The sequence below is a fragment of the Dermochelys coriacea genome, chromosome 2, assembly GCF_009764565.3.
Source record: "Dermochelys coriacea isolate rDerCor1 chromosome 2, rDerCor1.pri.v4, whole genome shotgun sequence".
NCBI lineage: Eukaryota > Metazoa > Chordata > Testudines > Dermochelyidae > Dermochelys > Dermochelys coriacea.
In genome coordinates this window covers 222,850,493-222,877,635 of record NC_050069.1, presented here as the reverse complement: position 1 = coordinate 222,877,635, position 27,143 = coordinate 222,850,493, and the positions used below count along the sequence as shown (strand labels likewise).

Genomic DNA, 27,143 nt, shown 5'->3' with positions numbered 1-27,143 from the left:
CTGAGCCTAGCTATTCTGACTTGTCCCTAATTCCTGCTTTGTTGATACTTGCCTCAACTCCTGAGGCAAGGCTCAGGCTCTGACCCTTGGGTTGACATCTGACTCTGACTCCTGCTCTGACCACTAGGGCTGACCAACAAAGCCCTGGTCGTGACGCTTACTGCTTTCCCTGAGAAATGATACCAGAGCTAAGCACCTTTTAATTTAATTTTAGTATTTTTACATAGGATAAAAGTCTGATTAATGAAACTTAACTTATGTGGACCCCTTAATGATACTTCTTCAAATTGGTCTCATAGCCACGGCTGTCTGTGCTTGCTTTCACGAAACTCAGAGTATGGTGACATCCAAGATAGGCATTTCAATGTCTGAAATGCTCCTTAAATAGAACAAACAGATCAGCATGACTTAGTGATAAAATTACCTTCTGGTTCACAGGCTCTCCAGCATGCAACTGCACTATAGGGAACTCAGCACACCCCTCTGTGCGTAATATAAACAAACACAGTTGAGAATAGACGTAAGTGAGACATATACAAAAGGAGAGAGCATGGAAGAAAGGATTACTCGGGCTGCAGCTGCCAAGTTAATGAAAAAAGATTTTCTTGAAGCTCTAAAATCAAATGACTACAAAACGCTGGAAGATCTTTTGTTACAAAAGCAAATAGATGTGGACACAGTGTTTGAAGTGGAAGATGAGAACCTGATTTTGGCATCGTACAAACAAGGTAAAAGCAGCAGCTGCTGCTGCTGCATTTGCAAAACCTAAGCAAACTGGTCTTAGTAACTTACTTTTGCAGAAGCAATTGTCATGTTTTATCCCTTCAAAATGTTATCGCTTAAATTGACTCATGAGCTATGACCTACATAACTAGTCAAAGGTAGCTCAGCCCTATGCTTCTTAGAGTAGCCGCTGATGATCCCAAATATATTTATATGGAGATTAAAAATGAATGGGTTAATACTGCTCCCTTCTCTGTGGCAGTGTAAGTCACCAGGAGCTGAATAACTGGTGTGGTACCGCTGCAGTATGCCTCCTATTTCAGAGGCTCCTTACATCATGCCTGGTGGTTTAGGTTGGGGGTAGGCCCACCACCATCCTCAGAGCTGTAGGTTCAGGAAAGCCTGGAGAAAGGATTCCTTTGCTCTTCCCCCACGCAGAGATCCCTAGAGCACAGCCAGAATATGTAAATACATTGGTACATATAAATTCCCTGTACATACCCAATCAATCCACATGAAAAAGCCTACTCAGAAACATAGGTTGTTTCAAGCTTCCCATTTTCAGCTTTACAGATTCCCTTTAATTCAATCCCCAGGAAATGCCCTAGGCCTTGAATGTTATTTGATGGGAGAGGTTTTCTTTTTCAAAGTCAGAATTGAGATGCCATAGTCTATTGTCAAATCAGAATAAATAATCTATTGTCACCCTGGGAAACCAGTCAAAACAAACACTTCATCCCTAGAATCCTCTTCACAGGGTGGAAAAAAATAAACAAGCTCATAGCTAGGCCCTGACCAGTTTCCAACAAATTTATGTCTGAAAGCAATAAAGCAGGTTTTATGCTCAGCTAGCATCAAAACATCCCAATGCTTATTTTCTACGAGATTTCTCTCGTGAATCTAAGATGCAGTAAGTAGCTGTCTTTTCCAGTTATTAAGCACACATGGAAATAAACATCTTCAGCTCAATCTTCTCAGCTAGTACAACAAACAACAGCTAGTACAACAAACTTCTCAGCTTTTCTTGTCCATGTCTGAAGGGCTAATCTCTCCTTTGCCTATTTCCTGGGTATCTTATACATGGTTTTTGCTTCTCTGGTTTCAAAGAGACAATGGTGATGCACAATCAATAGTTGTTTTACTTGGATGGGATCTGAACAATCTCACACAGCGATGAAGATAACAACTTAAAATATTGTCTCTTGTATTGCTCTAAGACTAAAGGCTAAAGAAGGTTTGTGTGTTCCTACAAATTTAACCCATCTTATTTAAAATGTGCAAATTGAATGAAGACGGCCATAGATCTATCTCCTTTGGAGGGGTCTTTCCTCCCTCATGAGGCACATGCACCTGTCTCCCCAGATCATTTATTCTCTTTGTTGGTTGAGGGCATTCCACTGACTCTAGGGGAAATCCTGCCTTTGTTGAATAGCCTGAATAACTAGACTTTGATAAAGGGAGATCCAGGAGGGCAGAAAGAAACGATCCTCATGAAGACCCTGATCCTTCACCATTCAATTCAATGGGAGCTTTGCCAGGAGCTTTGTAGGATCAGAATAGGATGCTACTGTATCCCCATGGCTGCTCTGTTTCCTCCCTTCAGCAAATGGCTGGTGGATTCAGGTAGGACTAGTCTGCTCTGCCCAGATTCTTTCACTTTCCTGTTCCTGGACCACTCCTGCAAATATCCTGTGCCTTGGGGCACAAGCAGCCTCTATGAAGCAAAACTATAAAAATGGTATAATGGTGTTTCATGCTTGCTCTTGTGTTTTTAGCAAGAGCTTCCATATCAAATTTGTACCATTTATAGTTTACAAATAAGAATTTTCTAGCCACCAATTCACAGGCTCAGCTTGGTATCTGAAAAATCAAAGCAGGGCTCTTTCTGTACACCACAGCTCATTGGCAACAAGAACGTCTGAAATATGAATCTAGCTGGCCAACTTTGTAGTTGATATATGAGTCAGGCAACTTGCTCTTCTGCATCTATTTAGGATGTGCCATACTGGCTGTAATAAACGCTTGTATTTCTCTGCAAAATAAATAGATATATCTTGTAAGCTGATAGGCGCAGTATTAGACTGCTGCATTCAGAGCTACTTTTATGACTAACATTTAAATGAAAATCAAGCATTTTATAGAGTTTGTTTTTAAAAACTACATTACCGAACAAAGCATATTCTAGATATGTATTTGCCAATTTAATTATGAGGAGAATGAATTACACTCACTGGAAAAGAACAAACATTACAAGAAGAGGTTATATACTACCCATTCCTATTTTTCCCTCTCTCTAATACAGTATATTTGTCTAATGCAACTATGTTAATGTTACATTAAGGATGAACATTTAAAGCCATGCATCCTAGGAAATGCAGAAATTAAGGTTCCAATTAACTTGCTCCCAATGTACATCCTGAATATTTTTTGGGTATGCATTTTATGCCATAGAAGTATTATCCACCATGCAGGGAGGAGAACGGTAGGGGTTGGGGGAGACAGAAACAGAAAATGTTATATATGAGCAATGAAGTGCAATCTTATATATTACATTTCCTGAATTTTAACTGAAAACGTATCTTTGTCTTAATGTACATTTTTGTACTTAGAAGGGGTATTGGTTAGAGAGCAGGACACTAACTCTGCTGCTCCTGCTCCAGATTATTATTTTATTTTACTTTTATACAGATTATTAAAATCACCACTTCTGAGACGGTCTATGTGCAATCATCAAGAAACAGCCATGTTTTGGGTACAATATGGGGATGCTGATGGGGAACACACTAAGTTCACTATGGACGCTGTGCTGTGTGGAGAAGATAAAATAGTTGTGCACATTTCTAAATTCTGCTTTTTTAATGTGGGTGCTGTCGTGTCCTGCTGAGTGCTGGCCAGTAGGTTTGACCTAAATTCCACCAGACATCCCCTTGTGAACCTCTTGCTTAACTCAGGACTAGCAAAAAATGACACAACATTTGATTTAATGCCATTCTAATTTTGGTGGCTTGATGACCGATGCGACTAGGAGAATCCACCTCAGAACAGTAGTGAAGACTGGTGATCAGGCCACTGTGTTTAAGAGCACCACGTTCTGGTCAGTGTTGGGGGAGAAACTGGGAGAGTGAGATGGGAATCAGGAGCAGCAGCAACCACCCTGCTCCTTCACCCTCCAGGCCCAGAAGGAAAATGTCAGTGATGGCCTTGATGCTGTTTTCATGTGTAATGGGTTCCATAATGTGAGCCTGTGTTTCAAAGGAAAAAAAATACCACTGTTGCAAGATATTGCTACATGACAAAATGTCAAGGGAAGAGAGGGTATCAGCAACATTGCCAGAGAGAACAGTGAACATTTTTGGAACCAAATTTCATGCAAAAAATGTCATTGCCATCACACGGACCTACACACCAGCTAACTTACTGCATTCTTGTAACACCCAGCTGTACATCTGCAAAGGGTGGCAGGTGACAGTACGTCTGTAATACTGCTGCAGCTACGTTGCAAGGGGGCAGCCGTGCAACATGCATCATGAGCCCTTCCACAGGAAGGCAGAACCCAGACCCTGATGTGAAATCCTGAGATCTCCTACCCAAGAACAACATGATGTGCTACCTGTTGAGTCAGAGGTCTAACTAAGAGCCTGCATTAGAACCTAGGGGTGCGATACTCAGCTCTCATTAGACATACTCATGCTAGCTCTCCTTGATATGATGTGCTAAAAACGGTAGTGTAGCCACAGTAGTAAGGGCAGCAGCAAGTGGTGGCAATGGGCTAGCTAACCTGAGTACAAACCCACCAGAACTCCCCCGAGCAGGTACTTAGCACAGCTAGCCAGTGCTGCCTCTTGCTGCTTCCCATCCTACCCCAGCTACACTACTATTTTTAGCTCACTAGCTCAAAGAAAGCTAGTGCGTGTCCATCATAAGCTGGGAAGCACACCATCAATTCCTAGTGTGGACATAGCCTGAGTGCTGCTTTTTATTAGAATGTAGTGTTTGCTCAGCTCTTTCCAGATCAAAGATCCTATTCTCCCCCCTCTCCCCCCCGCCGTATGTTTTAGCTGGCATTTCAAAGGCTTTAGGACTTTTTATTCAGTCTTGGAGGTTGCAGGAAGAAAAAACTACCCTTGGAGTACAGTTTCATGGCAATTCATCTGTTCAGAAATCAATCCATTCAACCTGCATGCTGGCAGTGCTTAATGAAAGTAAGGTTATTACTCCAGAGCACTTTGCATACACTAGATCCTAACTGATTAAATCACATTAAAATAAATTAAAGCTTAACACCAACACCCTTCCGCCCCCCTCCAATTAGTCTTATTTAGTGGCTCATCTGGAAGATTCTTATTCAAGGCTGGTAATGCATCTTCACTTTTTACAGGATATTGGCTGCCTAGTTATAAGTTAAAATCATCTTGGGCCACTGGACTGCATATATCAGCCCTATATGGATATCTGGAGAGCCTCATGGTACTGTTAGATCACAAAGCGGCCGTCAACTACAAGCCAAACGGGAAAGCTGCTATCCACGTGGCATGTGATGTGGCAAATGTTGAGTGTCTCATGATCCTGTGCAACCACGGAGCTAACATTAACTGCTTTTCACTGAGCGGCCACGCACCCTTACACTTCTGTACCACAAAGGCCTCTGTGCCTTGTGCCCAGCAGCTTATTTGGAGAGGTAAGTCAGACTATAACTTAGACAGTCAAGTACCTCTGAGGTTTAGCAGGAGTTTAAGGATCTGTATTATGTTGTTCAGAAGCAAATAATCATATTTAATGCTTGTATAGTCCTCTAGTGCTTCACAAATGTTACATATAGATCCCCACCAAAACACAGCCAACTCTGAGGAGGGCAGCAGTCCAGCTGCAGCTTGGAGAGCAGGAAATTTCAATCCAGGGCCCCAGGGCAAACCCTTTCTCATGCCAAAAGTGGTCTTTAATGCCCACACAGAGTATGCAAGGCCTCAGCTGTAAAAATAAATGCACACAGCCATAATATGCACTGGCATTTGTATCTTTGATAGATAAACTGAGAGTGTTTTTCATTTGAGTTCACCCACCCTTAAAGCCTACAGCTTTGTCCTTATCCTGAAGTTACAGGAAGTGTATGTGTGTGTATGTATATGTATGTGGGGGGGGAAGGCAGGGGAGATTCCCCTTGACTTCAATGTAAGTAGGATAGGCCCTTAAAATAACTGCAAAGGAAGAAAATAAAATCAATATTACTTACAGCCTCCCATCCCCACCTTGTCTTCAAATTCTCAAAAGTTAGGAAATACCAGAATTAATGTTGCCTGTGCAAAACTTGTCTGGTCCCTTTGTACATATATGTTATGATACAGTCTATAATTACATGATCCCAGGACCTCTGCCTCCTTAAACACTGAATGGATAGTACTCGGAATGAATGAACGAACAGCTTATTCAGTCGCTTGTTTTATTCTTGTTAATTGTGTGGCCTGCGGCTTTATTTATTGCAGACTCTGGGTCTCCGTCCAGGCTCTGAAAGCATGCTCTGAAGACAATTATTGCTTTCTGTCATGAGGTCTCTCACCCCACTGGTGCCTCCTGCTGGCCATTTTGGGAATTAGCTCTGGTCAGCAGGTATGCCCTCTGGTGGGGTGGGTCTCCCATCCTTGTCTCTGCCTGAAGACCAACTGCAGTTCCACTCTCACTGCCTCTGCTTCATGGCACAGCCCTCCGGCCATGTCACACTCCAGGTTCCCCCCTTCTGGGGGGACTTCTTTTGCAACAGTCTAGCTGCTTCTTGCAATGGCTTGGCAATCTATAGTCCGGCTGCTTTTTCAGTGGTGAGTGGGGGGGTCCCAGCCCAGGGACCCTGTAAATAACAGCTTTCCACTACCCCTCCTTTTTCTCCACCAGTCTGTCTCAATTCTCTGGGCCACTTTCCTGCAGCCCCAGCACCTTTGGCTCCTGCACCTTCTTCCCAGAGCATCAGGCCTGCAAGCCCTAGCAGCCCTATTCACAGTGCTACTCTGTAGCCCTCTAGGAAGCTAGCCCCCTCCTTAGGGCTTCCAGCAGCAGACTCCCTTGGTCTGGTTGGCAGCTTCCTTTCATATGGGCCAACTGGGCCCTGATTGGTTGATCCAGCAGCAGCCCTAATTGGCTGTTATCTTGCAGCCCTCCAGGCGAAGTTTTAACCCTATCAGGGGCAGTGCAGGGCAGATGCCCTGTCACACTTTTCTTCTGGGCTTTTCTATGGCACTCATCTGTATAGTATCTGAGCACTTCACAAACACTATTGAATTTATTTTCACAATACCTCTGTGAGATGAGCTGGTTTCATTATCCCCATTTTACAGATGGAGAATAGAAGGGCAGAGAGACTAAGGTCAAAAGTGTCCACTAATTTTGGTCAATTTGAGACTGATTTTTCAGAGTATTTAACACTATATAGCACTTTCTATGTTCAAACCACAGCTCCCATTGACTTCAATTGCCGCTGTGATTACTCAGCATTTCTGCGAATCAGACCTTAGGGTATCAAGTCAGGCATCTTGAAAATGAGGGACACCCAATTAGTGACTGTTTATGAAAAGTTTGATGCAAGTGATTTGCCTTGTATCACATAGGAACCCTGTGACAGAGACAGGGATAAAATCCAGTTCTCCAAAACAGTATTCAACTGTCTTAACCATGAAACCATAGTTTATCTTCCTGCAGTCCCTTGCATGCCTTCTGGCATGGCCAGGTCATGGGTGACCAGACCTAGTAGTTGAAGCCCGAATCTGCAGTCACGAGCCAGGACTCCTGGATTGGGATACTAGGAGTCTTAGAAGCAGGAGACAAACTGGAGATCAGAACCCCAAGTTGGGAACCAAAGTCTAGGATGGGTCAGGCTACCAGCGGATCAGAGGCAGGAGACAATCTGAAGGTCAGCAACAACAGGTCAGATGCCAGGAGTCAAGTTGGGTCGGAATGTCAGGAAATGGAGCAGGGTAGTACAAGCCGCACAGCCCAGAGCAGGGTGAAACTTAGTTGTTCAGATAGCTTCTTGTTCCTGCTGCTGGCTAATCAACCGCTTTGTGACTCTGCCAATTGGACCTCAGGGTGGGCCCTCACAGTGGGGCTGGGCTTTATGGGTTTCAGGTAAGCTATCGCTAGCAGGCTGTTAGATGGAGGATTGGTGCAGGGCTACACCCAGGAACCTTGCGGGCTTGTGTTTGAGACTCCTGAGTGATAGTGTCTTCTGCAATAAATGAGTAAGGGTACTGCAGATAACACTTTCTTAATTTCCGACCTCTGCACTGAATGAAGCAGGGATCTCATTCATAAAAAACAAAAAGTGATCATTCAATTAAAGTCTGTATTATAATGCATACGCACAGATAACCTGAATTCTGCCATTGATTAACTTTTGAGTGTTTGGCTTTGCAACCATAATATTTTAATACAGTTTTGTGTGCATAATTTCCCAGGTTTTTTTAAAAAGCAACTGGAAAAACAGATATGCCATCATACTGACACCCACATGGGTCATCAGCAGGGTTGAACCCTTTAGATGCACTACATAGAACTCTGCCACTTGAGTTAACGGAGTAACTGATAGCAGTAGTAGGTTGTTATCCTCCTTGTGGACCGCCACTAGCAGGGAATGAGTCACTTTGCAGGAGGGTTTCACAGATATCTGCTGACACCAGAGAAATAGTAAGATTTCAGAGATCTTGGGTTCCATTCCAGTCTCCAGTCCATTCCAGTCTCTGGAGGGGATTGTGCTCTACTGGGCACAGACTATTATGCCCATTCCCCCAGACATGGCCAAGCTGCAAGTCTCAACTGAGCATGTGCAAACTGTGATTTTTAAAAAATGTATAACTTGGCCAAAGTTGGGCCGGTTTTCATATGGATGGGAAAAGGCCCAACCTGACACAAAGGCCACCCCCCTTGCCAAATGTAAAGTTCTTGCTCTAAAGCATGGGGATGCAAGAGCTGCTAAAAGAAAAGGTAATTAGAGCCATATATTTTTCCATAGCTAAACCATTCTGGCTGAAATTTTCCAATAAACATTCAACCTTAGACAAACACTCAGCATGGGAAATTTCAGCCCAAATGCTTGAAGCATGGCAGACTGAAAACAGTCTTATAATGGAAAGAGTTGGGTAATCTAAATAATAGGCAGTGCTATCAGTCTCACCTATTATCAGAATCTTGGCAAATGCAAGTGATTTGGTTTCATTTGCTATATATGTCATTACTGCAGACCTTTACTTAACCTGAGTTTTCAGAGCCAGCGTATGCTCTGGGCAAAGCAATCTATGATCCCAAATAAATTACCACACCACTTTTCTTTGGCTGGAAGACACCTATTCTTTTGTTTAGTAGAAAAGAAAATTAATGCCATCAATTTTATTTTTCCTGAAGCCAATAATCCTGACAGTGGGTGTTAGATTCGCTACCATAGGAAAGCATAAAAAGTCAAATGTGCTCTTGCAAATGCAGTGTAAGATGCATGTAAATGAAAGTATGTATTCTAAAGGCTTCCTCCTCCCATTTATCACTAACATAATAATACCTTACAATTACAGAGCCTCCTTTCATCCAAAAGCACTTTATAAACTTAAACTCCTATGCAAACTAAATATCGAGACTACACAAAATGGAACCACCTCTGGGGTGAAATATGGCAGCTGGTTAACAGGGCATGGCAACACTACACAATCAGACATGCCTTCTACTAACATGCCTGTACTGAAGGCTCAGAGATGTACCTCTCACTCTTGCCCTCACCTGACTCACATCACCAGTTGTCTCTGTTACCTCTGCCTGCACGTCCTAGCAACAACTCAAGCTCGGTGTGACTAAAACTGAGCTTTTCATCTTTCTCTGTTTCTCCCTTCTCTGTTAATGTTAGCAAACCTCCTGTCCCTTAGCCTGATGAGCCAGACCTAATTTTTCACACAGCTTTCTCCTCATCCATTCTTGATGCTTGCACAAAATCCTGCCTGTGCTAGCAAGGGTGGAAAATTTTACCGGAAACAGCCCACTGTAGACATACCCATGTAGGGGCTTCCATAGGACTGAGCACCAGGAAATCTCCGATGCTTGCACGTACCCTCCTCTGTGCTCCCGATTCTGCTGAGTTTGATTCTCCTCCATTCTAGGAAGTGGTTTCAGAGTAGCAGCCGTGTTAGCCTGTATTCACAAAAAAGAAAAGGAGTAGTACTTGTGGCACCTTAGAGACTAACAAATTTATTTGAGCATAAGCTTTCGAGAGCTACAGCTTACCTCATCGGATGCATTCGGTGGAAAATACAGTGGGGAGATTTATATACACACACAGAGAATATGAAACAATGGGTTTTATCATACACACGGTAAGGAGAGTGATCACTTAAGATGAGCTATTACCAGCAGGAAGGAGGGGGGGAAAGGAGGAAAACCTTTTGTGGGGGGTGGTATGAGGGGAGTGGTGGGGGGTGGGGGGGGGGGAGAAATAACATGGGGAAATAGTTTTACTTTATGTAATGACTCATCCACTCCCAGTCTCTATTCAAGCCTAAGTTAATTGTATTCAGTTTGCAAATTAATTCCAATTCAGCAGTCTCTCATTGGAGTCTGTTTTTGAAGTTTTTTTGTTGAAGGATAGCCACTCTCAGGTCTGTAATCGTGTGACCGGAGAGATTGAAGTGTTCTCCGACTGGTTTTTGAATGTTATAATTCTTGATGTCTGATTTGTGTCCCTTTATTCTTTTACGTAGAGACTGTCCAGTTTGACCAATGTACATGGAAGTGGAATCTGTCAACTTGTTTTATAAACAATGTTTAATTTTGCTTCTGCAATGGCTTGCAATTACTTGGGGCAGACTGTCTGTAGCTAGGATGGAGTGAGACGGTCAGAGACTCAGCCACAGTAATCAGAAAATAAAGACACCCCCAATGATTTTGGCAGGAACATCACAAATAGCAAGACAGACTTTATGCTCCTTTTCCTTTGGCCATCATTCGGAAGCTGCAGACGCTGATTGCCCAGTAGATGGTACTGTTGTTTCAGCAGGAATATTAATGTAGCCCCGAATGCTGCAGTTATACCAATCCTATTTCCAGCTTGAAAAAAAGGGCCTGATCTTCAGCTGATGCCTTACGTGGAGATACACTGGTTTACACCACCTGAGGGTCTGGCTCAAAGTGCTTTTCCTCCTGGACTCCCTATTAATAAGATGCATGCAGCAATCACTGTCAAGTGTGTTGATTTGTAAGGGGCTTTCTACTGGCATTAGAAGTCAAAAGTATCCCCTTTTCTTCACTGCCTAATTTATAGTAGAAAGAATTTCAGATCCAGATTTGGACCTGAAATGGACTGAACTCAAAAGATAGAGATAGGCCCAAGCTGGGAAGCTTGGATCTGGAGCTAAATGTGGATTTTTTTAAAGCTCATGGGGCTTTTAGCTCTATGGTGGAGGCACCGGAAACTCAGAGGCCATTGCCATGGACCACGTGGAACACGTATCTTTCCACACAGCTTCCCAGTCTCTTTGAAAGGTTGGCTCCAAAGTTGGCCACTGACTGTGCCCCCTCTTCTGTACCTGCCCTATATTCTGCTCCAGGGGAGGGTGTGAATTACTGCAGACTTCACTGGTGGTAATTTCCAGCAGATTTTTGGAAATTTGCATGGCCCTGACTCTGCTCCCGAGTAGACTTGGTTGGGAACTTTTCAACACAACCAAAACTTTTTTGTGGGAAGATATCAATTTCAACTAAACTTTTGTTGGGAAAGCTTCTTAGATCCAGGATGGAATTCCTGGGCAGAAGAGGGAGCAAAAGACCCCAGAATAGCAAATAGCCTGATGATTTGGGCATTACTGTGGGATGTAGAAAACCACATTCAAGTCCCTGCTTTGTCTGATTCAGACCAGGGATTTCAATCTGCATCTCATACAGCCTGGTTGACTGTCTTAACCAATGGATTACTGGCTATTCTGGGGCAGGTGTCTTCCAGTCTCTCCTATTGGAGCTGTTCTACTTTGTGTAAATAATTAAATATTCAGTGGGCAGAAAGCCAAAGAATGATCATAGCCCAGTGGTTGAGGTGCTCAACCGGGATGTGGGTGACCAAGGTTTAAGTCACGACTCTGTCTGATTCTCCTACCACCAAGGTGAGTGCCCTAACCATCAGTTATTGCTAAGGCTGTGAGTTTGTTACAGAGGTCACGGAAGTCATGGATTCCATAAGTTTCCGTGACCTCTGTGACTTCTGCAGTGGCTGGTGTGCCTGGCTCAGGGGCAGCTCAGGCAACCCTTGTGCCAGTCGCACCAGCCGCTGCTGAGACAGTCTCGGGTCACTGTGTAACCCATCCGCCAGCAGCAGCAGAGTTTGGGTGTGGGGGGGGCAGGGGGTTGGGGGAGGAAGCAGGGGGCACAGGACAGGGCTTACCTGGGGGCTCCACGGAAGTGGCAACATCCCCCTTGCTCAACTGCTAGGCGGAGGCATGGCCAGGCAGCTCTGCAGCCAGGAGGCTATTTTAGTCTATTTCAATCTTATGGCTGGAGCCACCAGGTGGCAATGTCACTTAGTCTTACAATTTCTTTTTCTTATCGTACAAATAGTGTTCAGTCTTTGAAGAAATGCTGTATTGTTGTTAGTTGTGCTTTGAAATATCTTTTTGGGGGAGCTGTGGCAAGCAGTAAGGCAGTTTGCTCTCTGCCTTAATTCCTCTAACTAGAGTCAATTCTTGGAAACAGAGTTGCTCTCTAAGAACTGGGCAATGATTCTTATGCTGAGGTTCCTGAAAGAGGGGATTGCCTGCATGCTGTTTGTAACCACCTCTGTTCAAGAACTTATGTATATAGTGTAAAATGAACAAGCTGAACTAAGAATATACCCAGACTCTCATTTCTCTTCCAATGGGAAGCCAATCTGCAAGGCCTCTACAACTTGACTGAGAGGTGACACAGTTCTGATCTATTCATATTCTGATCCTCTGCCAGTTAACATGGTATTTGAGCAGGAGAGCCACTGCTCTCTTGACACATTTTTATCCTTTCTGCAGCATGCTGTGCAGAAGAGCATGTGGCCCTCTGGGAGGAATTTCTGAGCCAGACAGGCAAGCAAGGTGATATGTGTGCTATAAATACTTAGAGAGACAGCCCAGATGAGATGTATACATCTCTAGAAAGAAAGAGATTTTTGTGTTTCCTTTTTTATGAAAATCTAGATAGAGATATATGCATAGAGAGAAGAGACTAAGAGGTGGGGAAAGAGGATATAATAAGTGGACCTTTGATTACAGAACAGAGCCATCATGTACAGTAACTTTGTGAAACTGGCTTAGAAAAACAATGTGTATTTGTGTAATTGTCTCCCTTGATTCTTCTTCTTAACAGGAGCAAATGTCAACATCACAACAAACAATCAGGATGAAGAGACTCCCCTGCACACAGCTGCACGTTTTGGTATCCCTGAACTGGTGGCATTTTACGTGGACCAAGGAGCAAATGTTGATGCTGTCAATGCCCACATGGAAACTCCACTGGCCAGTGCAGCTTACTGGGCCCTTCGCTTTAAAGAGCAGGTGTACAGCATGGAACACCACCTAATCTGTAGGATGCTGTTAGACTATAAAGCTGAAGTTAATTCTCGTGATGAAGATTTCAAATCACCACTCCACAAGGCTGCCTGGAACTGTGACCATGTGCTGATGCATGTATTGCTTGAGGCTGGGGCTGAAGCAAACCTGATGGACATCAACGGTTGTGCCCCCATACAATATGTTCTGAAAGTGACATCTGTGCGGCCAGCTGCCCATCCTGAAATCTGCTACCAACTTTTACTGAATCATGGAGCAGCTAGAATATATCCTCCACAGTTCCACAAGGTGAAGGATGTATTTGGTGCAATGGTGCTACTCTAGAGTAAAGTTAGAGTGAAGAGATGATATCTTGATCTGGATTAGCTTTTTGGGACTGATTCAAAGTTCAGATATGAATTCAAATAAGGTTAGGGTTTGAATCAGGATTTGATGGTGCCAAAACCTTGTGACTTGTTCTTGTGAGACTTTGACCCAAAATGACAAAAATCTTACAAGATCAGCTATTCTCATGATATTTTCACCTTCTCATTGTTCCAAGAGAGCAGCTACTGATGTCAGAAATAGACCCCTTTTGGTTTTGGAACCAACCAGAAACCAAAACTGTAAGTGTTGGTTCAAATCTAAGGTTTCAGATCTTCCCTCATTTCAGATATACTGATATGCCTTAGTCAACCCAAATTACTGGGCTCAATATAGGGGGAACCAGTGATATTTAATGGCTTGTGATGTATAAAAGAGGCTGGACAGGGTGATCTACCTCCTGAGATGACTTCCTGAGGTCTCTTTCAACCCTAATATTGTATGATTCTACCAGTTCCTTCTGGCCTTGAAATCCATGAATTTATGATGAATCATTTACCTCTGAAATTCAAAGGCATCACTTTTGAGTTTTAGTCCTCTTCTAACATGCAGTATAAATGGATAAAGCCAAAGAAGATGGTTGACTAGAGGGTAGTGGGGAGGAAGATCAAAATATGTGCAAGATATCCCTCAAAGAATTTCTAAAAGTCTGCAAAGTCCAGGGCACTCATCAACATGGGATATATATATATATATATATATATATATATATATATATATCATTACTCCAGGTGAGGAGAGGGCTTTCTGTACCGAGTATGGAACACAGTATGAACCTGTCTATGCTAGCACCTAAAGTGTTTTCACCACTGTTTGAGGAAGTTCCAATGGCAAGACCAGCTTGTTTTCATAGTATAGACTGGGCCCTCCCTTGAGAGAGTATTGCATAGAGGACTCAGAGTCAGGCCTCCTGTGTTTTATTTTTGTTTCTGCCACTGACCTGCTATATGATGGTGCATCAAGTCTCCATGCCATCATTTAACTCCCTGTAAAATATGTAATGTGATACTTTAGCTCATAAGGTGTACATTATTAATGAGGCGTACATTATTAATGCCTGCACAAGGCTGTGTGGAAAGGTAAGCATGCAATAAATGCAAAGTGATATTGCATGAATGTGAGCAAGGGCAGGATTTGGTCCACTCTCAATTAACAGACCAAATTAGAGTCAGAGGCTCTTGCATGATTTAAAAGCTTGACTTTATACCTATTTATAACAGTGTTATTTTCCTTCCTTCCTTTTACAGTGTTTATCGGGGCAGGACATTTGTTCATATTCAAGGACCTGTTCCCTGCTCAGGCATGAATGAAACTCCTGTGATTAATATTCATCAGAGTTATGCCCTGTGTGGGGGAAGGGGAGTGGGGGAATTGTTAGTACATTTGTGACTGACAGCCTTGAGAAACCAGGGAGAAGATTGCTTCCATTCATGAAGGTACACTCTAACCCAGATGTGGTCTAAGGGATAACGCAGTGGGGTAGGAACTGTGAGAACTCTTTTCTATTCCTTACTGTGGCACTGATCTGCTGTGTGACCAGGGGCAAGTAATTCATCTCTTTTTCTTCTCCAACCTTCAGTCTGCCCTGTCTATTTAGATTGTAAATGGTCATCTCTTACTATGTATTTGAACAGTGCCCTGCACAACAGGGCACAGATCTCAGCTGCAGCCGGTAGGTGAAATTTAAAGAATCATAATTTCTGCTTCCCTCTTGCAGGTGTTGCAGGCCTGTCATTCCCACCCAAAAGCCATTGAGATTGTCATTAATTCATACGAACACATCAAGTCAACATCAAAGTGGAGAGCAGCTGTACCTGATGACGTCTTTGAGGTAAGCTTTTAATGAGCTTCCACTTGTGTTTGCAATCTTTGCCTCCCTAACATTTCCACCCAGTCACAGAAAAGTTACTGTAATTACAGATAATGCTTTGGAAAGCCTAATCCAAGAGGACAAGATGAGTATTTTATAAAATGGCTTGCACACAGAAACAGGAAAGAGAGAATGCCGTGCTGGTTCTAAGCAGTAGCACTGAGAATTTCAGAGCTATGTGGAATATTCAGGCTATATTGCAACTTTAAATCACAGTTCATTTTTGAACAGGGTATCGGGGGGAGCACACAGCAGGAAAAATAGAGATACTTGTCATTTTTCATGTGGAAAGTTTTCTCACAGAAAAATACTTTATGGTCAACAACGATATTTTTTCTTTGTCAGAAAATATACATTCTGAGTCAAAAAAATGGAAGGAAAAAATCTAAGGGAAAAAATTTCCAGCAAGAAATATAACCAGCATTTTAAAATGAAATGACAAGTTTTGTTTCATTTGGACATAAAAAGTCACCATGTTTCTGATTTTCAGTTTAAAATAAGTAAACAAAAGGATTTGCCGCAATAACATGTTGCTTTGAAATGACAGATTTTCAGTTTTGACATTTCTGAGTCAGAACTTTTCAGAATTTGTCATTCTGTTAATTTCTTTTTTTGATATTTGAAGTTCCTATTTGGATTTGGAACAGAAACTAATTTCAAAATGTCAAAATTTCCTGTGGGATGGAAATTCCATTTTCAGAACTTTTCTAAGTAACAGTTCCTAGAGGTTTCAGAGTAGCAGCCATGTTAGTCTGTATCCGCAAAAAGAAAAGGAGGACTTGTGGCACCTTAGAGACTAACAAATTTATTTGAGCATAAGCTTTCGTGAGCGACAGCTCACTTCATCGGATGCAATATAGTGGGGAGATTTATATACACAGAGAACATGAAACAATGGGTGTTACCATACACACTGTAACGAGAGTGATCAGATAACACTTGATCAGGGAACACTTCAGTCTCTTTGGTCACTCGATTACAGACCTAAAAGTGATAATTCTTCAACAAAAAAACTTAAAAAACAGACTCCAATGAGAGACTGCTGAATTGGAATTAATTTGCAAACTGGATACAATAAAGACTGGGAGTGGATGTGTCATTACAAAGTAAAATTATTTCCCCATGTTTATTCCATCCCCCCACCCCCCACTGTTCCTTACACGTTCTTGTCAACTGCTGGAAATGGCCCACCTTGATTATCACTACAAAAGGTTCCCCCGCTCTCCTGTTGGTAATAGCTCACCTTACCTGATCACTCTTGTTACAGTGTGTATGTTTCATGTTTCATGTTCTCTGTGTATATAAATCTCCTCACTGTATTTTCTACTGCATGCATCCGATGAAATGAGCTATAGCTCACGAAAACTTATGCTCAAATAAATTTGTTAGTCCCTAGAGGAACTCTGGCTGAGCTAGGCACAGTTTCTTGAGGGCATGGGAGCTCCATTATCCTTTAAGTCAGTCTAGCATGTGTTGATCATGCCCCGGTTCATCTCTGCTGGCTAGGATGGAGGGAAGCGGAAGGCTGTGGCTCCTTCCACTTTGGAAAGCTTAGTGCCATTGCTGCTGCTAGGTTCATGCAGTCTTTGCTGTCAAGGAGAGCAAGGATTGTGACTGTGGCTGACCTATCCGCAGGACCCTCAGTGGGTAGATTTCTAACATCAGTTAATGGTATAAAAATGCCATGTTGCATGTATGTGACACTGCATGTTTTTGAGCCCTGTTATGGTATTTCTGGCAATTTGGTCATAGCTCCAGAAGGAGATTCATGACATGTATAGACATCCATGAATAAGGCTGCTGGATGAAAACAGAAGGGGCCTGGAGTGGGGGTAATTTAGATGAAAAAATTCAGCGTAAACGTACCCTGAGTCTCCTCTGAAATCAGGAATAACTCCACTGAAGTCAATGGAGGAACATCAATGTAGAAGCTGGTATAAATGGGATGAATATTTCAGAGTAGCAGTCGTGTTAGTCTGTATTCGCAAAAAGAAAAGGAGTACTTGTGGCACCTTAGAGACTAACAAATTTATTAGCGCATAAGCTTTCGTGAGCTACAGCTCACTTCATCGGATGCATTTGGTGGACCAAATGCATCCGATGAAGTGAGCTGTAGCTCACGAAAGCTTATGCTCTAATAAATTTGTTAGTCTCTAAGGTGCCACAAGTACTCCTTTTCTTTTTGGGATGAATATTGTAATAGAATGAGCAACTATATTATACTATTCTGCCACTAGGTGGCACTGTGTGTAAAATACTTTTTTTAAAGGTAATCTTACACATACCGGGCAGGGCATTACAGGATCTTATGATGAACACATCTGGTGTAGATAAGCAAGCTCTTTAGGTAGTCCATACCTGGTACAGAAGTACATGACATGGTATTAGCAGTGGGATTAAGAACAGAAACAAAAGGAAAACAGCAACAAAGGTTGCAGACAGAGGGAACAAAGATTGAAGGATCTAATCAACATACCACTCTTCAATGCCCCGGAGAACTTCAGCTTTGACACATTTTCAGAATGGACAGACTGGAAGCAGTATTTTGCAAGATTTCACATTGCTACCAAGCTCCACAAGGAAACTAATGCTATACAGGTATTTTCTTTAATATATGTTGTGGGGAAGCAATCAGAGCATATCTTTAAATCCTTTTACTTTACTGATGACAGTCACAAAGATGACTATGAAAGGGTTCTGGCTATGTTTGATTCATATTTTATATCTAAGAGAAATATGAAAAAGCATGTTTTCACCAGAAAATTCAAGGACCAGGGGAAAATGGTGAATGTCTTATTGCAGCTCTGCATGCAGTGGCTGAAGACTGATTTTGGTAAAGCAAAACATGAAAATACCAGAGAAAGTCTTTCACAGATGCTACAATGAAGAGAGATCTAACTCTAGCCACAGCTATTTCAAATAGCAAAGCAGCCTGAACTGGTGAGGCAGCAACATGGGTAACTTGCTAAACTTTACAAATAAGACACTAAGTTGGAAGCTGTGAACAGATGCAGCAGGAGTGCTAAAAGTCATTACCATAAGGCCTCTGATGAAAAGAGAAAGAATTCTCAGGCTAAAAGGGACAAATTCCAGCCTACATGCACAAGGTGTGGAAAAAGTCATATCCTAAGAGATGCTGCATGTCCATCCAGAGACAGATAGTGTATTAAATGCAAGAAGTATGAACATTTTCAGCTGTTTGGCACACCAAAGCAGTCAGGGAGTTGACTCATATTACAGACAATCAAGAGCCATTGTTTCTGGGATCTATTATGTGTGAAGACATAGAGCCTGCCAGGAAAGTGAAATTGAATATTTGTGGCAAGATTATTTATTTTAAAATTGACTCAGGACTTGACATCACAGTTAGCTCAGAAAGGATTTACAATCACCTTCAACCCCTCCCAGGACTAAAGTCACCTGACACAGCTCTGACTAGCCCTGAGGTATTCTGAATTGCATGGGCCAGTTCACCACAGAAACAACTTACAAAGACAGAAGCTATGCATTTAGAGTGCATGTGCTCAAAAAATCAAAGACCAACAACTTTCCCAGCCACAGCGTGGCAGCCATGATGGGCCTAGTGAGAAAGGTGGAAGAACTGGATGGAGAATTTGATGATCTTGAACTTTTGAAAGGAGACCCAGCACAAATCAATGTAAGAGACAATCTGAACAATACAGTGTAGTGTTTTCCCCAGGAAGTGAAATTAGGGGAGGTATTCAAATTTACGGGGTGGGGTGGGAGGTACGGGAATCAGGGCCGATGATGGATGAGACCATTAGGGTGAAGGTGGGTTGTATGGCACCATAGTAAAAACTGAAAAATGTTTCATGACTATTTTATAGATTTAACTCATGTTTTAAAATCATCACACAAATTAAAATTGGCTACTCAAGCCTTCTATGAAGCACTATATCTACATCCTTCTTGGTTTCTTGTTATAATTTTGCACAATTCTGTTAATGAACTTCTTGAATGCAATATGTTCATCTTCTCGTGGCTTCTCGTGTGTCTGGTACTTCCATTCCTTCAATTGATATGCTCATTAGTTCATTCACATGATCAGGCAGAAGGTGACTTCTTTCAGAACACAAAATTCTATTCAATGACAAAAAAGAATGCTCAACTGTAGCTGTTGTGACTGGGAGTAGCAAGAGATGAATTCCTACTTCTTTCATCCCGGGAAACATAGCACAAAGATCGATTCAAGCCACCAGTGATGATAAAAAAGAAGTTGAAGTCAAATCTTCATTCATTCTGTGTTCAAATTCTCTATTCTGTCCTGAGCACATGGCAGCCCCATTGCTGGTAGTGTCTCACTCCACTCAGCAGTCAGTGTTTGAAAAGGACAGGGATCTGTAAAAGCTACGTAGAGGTTGAGTAGAATGTAGAAGTCACTGTTGTCGATTTTTAAGAATCAAGTCTGTGTACTTTTTCAGTTGTCTTAAACACTTCTTGTCCTCTTCACTTAAGGATTTAATATAAATGCCTTCATTAGTCAACTTCTGGACTGAAGTCTTTGCTTCTTCCAGTACTTTTTCAATTAATAGCTCTCTGATTGATCCAAATGTAGCTTCTATTGCTGGACAAAGATCTACTACTGTTGTAGCAGATGCCTGGATGGCATTGTTTAATGACCCCAGTGGTTTCAACAGTAGACTTACAAGAGAGAGAATGGCAATAGTCTTCTCTGAATGTATCAGCAAAAGTAATCCACCAGCCTCATTACTTAAATCCATCCCATCTTGGTAGATACTTTCCAAAGCCAGTAATAATTGCTGGAGTAATTTGAAGACAACAGCCAAGGATCACTCATGAGAAAGCCAGAGGGTTTTCCCAGGTTGGACTAATTTGAACTTCAGTCCCAGTGTATCTTCTATATTTTCCAAGATATTCAGTCTTTTTGGACTCTTGCTGAAAAAACAATATAATGAAGACATTAAATGTATAGTTTTTTGAATGTCTTTTGAAGAGTCTGCAGCTCATACTAGCGCTAGTTGGAGTAGATGGCCTCTGCAGTGTGTATAAGAGAGATTAGGGTTACACTTTTCTCTGAGCAAAGCTTGTACTCCACTATGGCTTCCAGAGAAGTTTGCAGCTCCATCAAATGCACAAGCAGCCATCTGTTTGGGGTCCAATTGACAAGCATTTAACTCTTCTAAGATGTGGATTGTCACAGATGCAGCTGATGTGTCTTCTATAACTTGAACATCTAGAAATGCATGTACTGGCCTACCACTGACATCAAGATAACATACACAATCACTTAATACTTGATGCCCATTTGCATCTGTGCATTCATCAGCCAAGTATGCAAATTTTTTGAATGTGGTGAGAGAGTTCTTCACTTTTTCAACTGTTGAGTCTTTCACTGTTGCACCACATGCTTCTAGCCAGTCAGATGAGTTTCTTGCAGAAAGATAGTGAGCATCTGCTGGTCTTGTTCGGAACCAGTGTTCAACTTCAGGATGAACAAATAACAATGCACTTAACATTGGCCTCCAGTTTGTAGTGTGTGGTATCTCCTGCTTAAATAGAAAGTATGATGCCACAGCGATGTTTGTTTGCATGAACGGTGTTGTGTCTCCAGCATTCTTAACAGCCACATTAACACTCATCGGTGTTGTCCTGGGTCAGTGAAGACTCAGAGTTCAGAGGTGCTGTCACATGAGTTCACCTCCCAGATGGGAGGCAAGAAGGCACCTTGCTCATTCCTCCAGCTGCTCACTGTTCGCTCTGGCCACTGTTGTTCATTGTGCCACCGTTCACTCCATTGATCTATTGCGAATGGCCCTGTGCCATCACCTTCCACTTCCACCTGACACTGTGACCGCTGCAAGTTGGTCTCTTGAGGTTCCACCCAGCTCTCAGTGATCTCAGCTGAGCTCTCAGTGGGGGAACCTCGCTGCTAGTGCAGACTGGGCCATCTCTTCCACAGAAACACTGTCCCACAGCAAGTCTAAGCACTTAGACCTGATTATCAGTGATTTCAGCTGTAGTGGTCACTTAACAAAACAAAAGACTCTCTATGGAGCCTAATCAGTTCTGTTTTTAAACCGTGGAGAGGAGCAGGTCAAATAGTACTTGTGGCTCTGGCAGACCACCAAGCAAAACACCTGTCCCCACCCTCTCTCTTGATGCCCATCAGCACAATTCTACTGCCCTTTACTCCTACAATAACAACAACAACATTTCATTCCCTCCCTCCCCTGCATTCAAGTGATTTGTAACCCAACCCCAGCCAAAATCTATCATTTGGGCAACACAACTCAGTTTGCTTGATACCTAGGCAGATTAGGTGTGAATGTAAATACAATCTGGTCCTGAAGCCTTTCCCCCCAACCGCCAGCTCATCACTAGCTGTCAGGAAGAGCTCATTTAGACTTTGCTTACAAATCATAATTTGAAATTATTAAATTGGCCAACATCACCGACATGAATGCACTGACATTGTCATAAAAAACAACAGCTGTATAAGGAAGCTAGTCTATGTTCATATTTTTCAAATCTATTATACTTTTTCAGATACACATATTTTATCATACACTGTATATGCTTTTAGAGTGTGTATTAATATTTCAATTTCAATTCAAATGTACAAACAATCACTAAATTGGCAACACTGCATGTAACTAGTTCACAAACCTGCAGGGTGAGGTGGGGAGGTTGGGGAAATTCAGGAGGGATGTTGGGAAATCCCTGCGTACAAACACCTCTACCAGAGAGAGCTTGGAAGAGACTAGTTACAGATTCATGCAAATTCAGAGGACAGCATTACCTGTTCATTGGGGACTGTTTTTCCAGCTATATAGAAATTTTGTACCTGAAAGACATAATATGTCACAGTCTTATTGAGAAACTGAAGTGCATGGTTGCTCACATCAGTATTCCAGAACAACTAGTGATGGATGATGGACTACAATTCACTACAGCAGCATTTAGGACAGTCCAAATGAAATATGATTGTGATCATATTATTAGAAGACCACATTACCTGCGAATGGAGAGGCTGAGAGTGCTGTACAGGCAGCCAAGAAAATCCTACTGTAGGAAGATCCATTCCTTGCTCTTCTGAGCATAGGCGTAGTTTGACTTCTATATTTGGGGGGGGGCAGGGCCTGACAGGGCTGGGGCCAGCTCCACATGGCAGGGCCTGGAAAGGGAGTGCCACCTTCACCCCCTGACTCCTCTTAGCAGGCCACCCAGCCTGTCTGGGTTGGGCGGGGGGCACAACCAAAAATTCTAACTCAAAAGGGGAGTCAAGGGCTCAGCTCAAAAACTTTGAAAACCACTGAAAGGGTGCATGCAGGGAATAGCTAGGTGCTGTGTGCAGTGAGGGGTATAGCTCAGGGTGCAGGGAGGGGGCTCACTTGGGGCTGTGTGCCAAGAGGGCCCTCTTGTGGTAGCTGTTCCCTGAGGGCTCTGTCGACCCCAGAGCCTGGTTCTGCCCTGCCTGTGGGCAGTTCTTACCCACTGCTTGGGCAGTCAAAAGGGGCTGGGAGTTTAGGAGCATCCCACAGCCCTGGACACCAGCAGTAGGAGATGGGGAAGCACCGCATCCGCCTGCTCCATGGCATCAGCCAGAGAAACAGTCGCCCTGACTGCCCAGCTCTGGTTTCCTGCCTCCGACCTGACCATGGTGTGGGGTGTCAGGGAGGGGAAGAAGAAGAAGAAGAAAGATGTGTGTGTATGTATGTGTGTGTAGCTGCCCCTGGGCCTGTCCTGCTGTGGTTAAGGCACTGCAGGTTGGGGGGACAATGCCCCCTCCATGCCTCCCCCAAATGCCGCTCATGCTTCGAGTTACAGTCAACACCAATAGTGGCTACTAGATATAGTCCAGGACAACTCCTGATGGGAAGACAACTCAGAACTACTCATCCTATTTTGGAAAAGAACCTATCTCCATAGTGGCCAGAAAGAGAGTAGCCAAATCGGATAAAAGGGTTAAATGAGTTTATGAACACTTTTACAACAGATGTCACTCAGTTAGAGAACTGCCGGGTCTAGAACATAGGTGACTGTGTTTATTGCAAATTGGATGGAGAAAAAGGATGGACAACTCCAGGTGCCGTAAAGAGAAAAAATTCAGCACCCAGATCAAATGCAATCAAGTCCAGTGGTGGAGAGTTCAACAGAAGTCATTGACATGTACAATTTGTTCCTCAGAAAGAACAATCAACACGGCAAACTCTACAGGTGGCAAATACAGAAGAAGACTCAAGACTGTCATTGCAACTAATGGAAAGCCAGATGACCAAGCTGTTACATGTTTGGGTCATGTAATTAGAAAAGCTGCATGATATTGAGACACTAACAGACTGATAGGTACTGAACTTCAAAGATAATGTGATAGTGTAAGTTCTGTAAATGGTAGGAAAGTAGATCTTACAGGGGGAGATGGAATGCCAAACTGTATTATACTAGTTTTTAGAATAGCAGCTGTGTTAGTCTGTATTTGCAAAAAGAAAAGGAGTACTTGTGGCACCTTAGAGACTAACAAATTTATTAGAGCATAAGCTTTCGTGAGCTACAGCTCACTTCATGGGATGCATTTGGTAGAAAAAAAAAGTATTATACTATTCTGCCTCTAGGTGGCACTGCGTATAAAATATTTTATTTAAAGCAAAGGAGGACTTGTGGCACCTTAGAGACTAACAAATTTATTTGAGCATAAGCTTTCCTGAGCTACAGCTCACTTCGAAAGCTTATGCTCAAATAAATTTGTTAGTCTCTAAGGTGCCACAAGTACTCCTTTCCTTTTTGTGAATACAGACTAACACGGCTGCTACTCTGAAACCTGTCTTTATTTAAAGCTAATCTTATTAAAACCATGCCTGACAGTCCATTAAAGGATTTTATGATGACCACATCTAATGTATATAAGCAAGCTCTTTAGCCAGGCCATATCTGGTACTGAAGTGCATGACAAATATCATACCCAAAGATACTTTCAGCTGTTTTTAAACTCAGGCAACCCTGAAAGTCTGAGCCAGATGCAACAATCTCACTTAGGGTATGTCTGCATTTCAGTCAAGCTAGTTTGGGTACTAATAGCAATGAAGCCACATAGTATGGGCTTCAACATGGGCTGTACAAGCACACCTGGAACCCGGAATAATTATTGCAGCAGCTGGTCTACAATAAAGTCTGTGCTGCCGCAGCTTCACTATTACCAGTATTTGAGCTAGATTAAAGCTAGTTTGGGTGTGTCTACACAAGTTGGAATCATGCCCGTGAGGTGGTGTAGACACACACTTAGATGCCACTGCTCAGTGAAATGAAGATGTCATTGCTGCAAAATGTATCATTGAACCATGAGATGGTTATAAGTGTTTTATCCAGATTTGCCTAGTTGTATGGGAGATAGGATCTTATTGACCTAAAATACATTTTGTTTTGTCTTTGCAGAGGCACAGAGATTTCTACGACTCTCTGTTCACCGTGTGCAGTAATTCACCACGGTCGCTCCTGCATTTATCTAGATGTGCTATTAGACGATTATTGTTCAAAAGATGCCACAAAGGAGTCCCTTCACTTTCCATTCCACCTCCACTGAAGAAGTACTTGCTTTTAGAACCAGAAGGAATAATTTATTAAGCCTTAGCAGAGCAGACTCAGTGATCTGATAGTACCGGCAATCTCTGGGTCTGCACATATGTGGAGGGAATTACCATCAGGGAGTTTTCACTAGGGAAACTCAAAGTTCTTGGCAAAATTCTTATGCAAAGAAGGATCTGGTTTCATAAATACCAATGCCGAACTCTCTCTCCATTATATATACTGATCCTTTGTTCAATCTAGTTTTAAATTAGCTGAACCAAGTGCGACTTCCACCACTTCACTTAGATAGCGATTCCACTGTCTATTAGATATCACTGTTGAGAATGTTTTCCAGCTATCCAACACAAAGTGCCGTTGATATTGTTTCAATTTAATTTTCTTCAACCATCATCTCAGGAAGAAGGAAACAGGATAGTGTCAGAAAAATATCTCTCTCATCAGAGTCAGCTACATCTTTCCTCAGAAATAAAAAGATCAAAGGGATTTGAATGAGGCCCATAGACTGAGTTACTGTACTTTAAAAAGTTTTCCTATTGATTGCCATTGAATTGGATGTTAGTTTATTATATGCTGCATTGCATCATATCATATAATGTTTTGTCATTCACTGTAATTGCATCATTGTGCAAGTGGAGCAAAGAAGAGATGAGTAGTGTTTACATTCATATCTGTGTGTGATGAAATTCCTACTTGTGTGTGTAACATGTATCATTCACTAAACTTGCACGCTGCTGAAGAGTTCACCATCACTGCTGAACTGCAACATATGGTAACTGCGGCAGGTCACCATTTCAGCTCAGCCCACAGCTGATAAATTCAGGTCCTAGAGAGGAATCCGGAGAAATTGCTGAGTTGATGGTACTGCAGATCTTTTTATTAGCTGTATCTCTTGTTTGTCCACATCAGGCTGGATCCTGCATGGTGCCAAAGAAGAGTACATGATAAAAAATGAAGAGTAGGTCTGGGGCACAGAGAACCTCATCCTGAGGTAATGAGAGTGATGCTGTATCCTGCCTACTAGCAGAAAAACAGGCGTAAGAGGGGAATGCATAGCAAAGTGTCTTTTTAGGATGTTGAGAATCATGCATAAGCTCATGTCTCCTCAGAGCCATATCAGGGGCTTGAGTCTTAGTGCCACATAGGGTATGTCTACACTACAATTAAAACCTGCGGCTGGTCTGTGCGAGCTAACTCAGGCTCAGGGGGCTAGGGCTGGTTCATTGCAGTGTAGATGTTTGGGCTTGGGCTGGAGCCCAGGCTGTAGGACCCTCTGAGGGGGAAATCCTCAGAGCACAGGTGGCATCCCGAGCCTGAATGTCTACACCTCAGCTAAACAACCCCACAGCCTGAACCCTGCGAGCCTGAGTCAGCTGTCACGGGCCAGTTGTGGGTGTTTAATTGCAGTGCAGACCTACCTCAGTGCACACTATGCCTAGCACTTCAATTCAGATGCACCCCTGTGTACCCTCCAGTTGCATCTGTTGAAGAGCAACAGCTTACCATAGCCTGCTGTGCACCGCTGACAAGAACTTACTGGATCAACCCTGAAAAGTAAAGCAGAATAACTACAGCACGCCTGGCTCCTTCTTATTTATCCTGAGCAATAGGAGTTACATTTCAGTCAGAGAGGTGGTATGGTCTGAGAGGTGAGGTGCCTCCATTTTATTCCTGGCTCGCTACTGAGGTTTTATCTAATCCTGGGCTAGTCACTTATCTCCCCTATGCTTCAGTTTCTCCATCTCTATAAAAGGGGCAAAAATTTCTCCTTCACTGGGTGTGATGGGTTATACCCCTTAGGAAGCCACCTGATGTGCTAAAATACCACTGAGTCTACTTGTTCTTCCAGCATGGGCCCCCTTAAACCTGTCTTGCTGAGCCAGGCTATTAAAGCCTCCACTAACACACACACAGGCAGGGCTACACCCAGCTGCAGATCAACTCTGGGAAGACTCAGCGTAAGGGACTTGCTCCAACACTCTGGTGTTCACTCCTTTTAAGGGGTACAAACCCAAAGTTTTTATGAATTTTGCCTCCTCCCTCAATGTGGAGAAGGTATGCACACTTCTTACCCCCCACCC

The 27,143-nt window shown here is 42.8% G+C and overlaps 1 protein-coding gene across 1 annotated transcript; it reads left to right on the top strand.

The window, feature by feature from the left end:
* Nucleotides 1-550: 550 nt before the first annotated feature.
* On the top strand, nt 551-25,709 carry ASB4 (ankyrin repeat and SOCS box containing 4). Its single transcript, XM_038392522.2, has 5 exons — nt 551-728; nt 5,102-5,401; nt 13,066-13,556; nt 15,349-15,462; nt 24,913-25,709. The coding sequence occupies exons 1-5, from the start codon at nt 551-553 to the stop codon at nt 25,099-25,101; spliced, it is 1,272 nt and encodes a 423-aa protein (XP_038248450.1). The 3' UTR covers nt 25,102-25,709.
* Nucleotides 25,710-27,143: the final 1,434 nt, after the last annotated feature.

Excerpts from the sequence above, each read along its gene's own strand:
- ASB4 (XM_038392522.2), top strand. The coding sequence starts at position 551 with ATGGAAGAAAGGATTACTCGGGCTGCAGCTGCCAAGTTAATGAAAAAA. Across the intron at positions 729-5,101 it reads TTTGGCATCGTACAAACAAG|GATATTGGCTGCCTAGTTAT; the intron begins GTAAAAGCAGCA and ends CACTTTTTACAG. Across the intron at positions 13,557-15,348 it reads ATCCTCCACAGTTCCACAAG|GTGTTGCAGGCCTGTCATTC; the intron begins GTGAAGGATGTA and ends TCCCTCTTGCAG.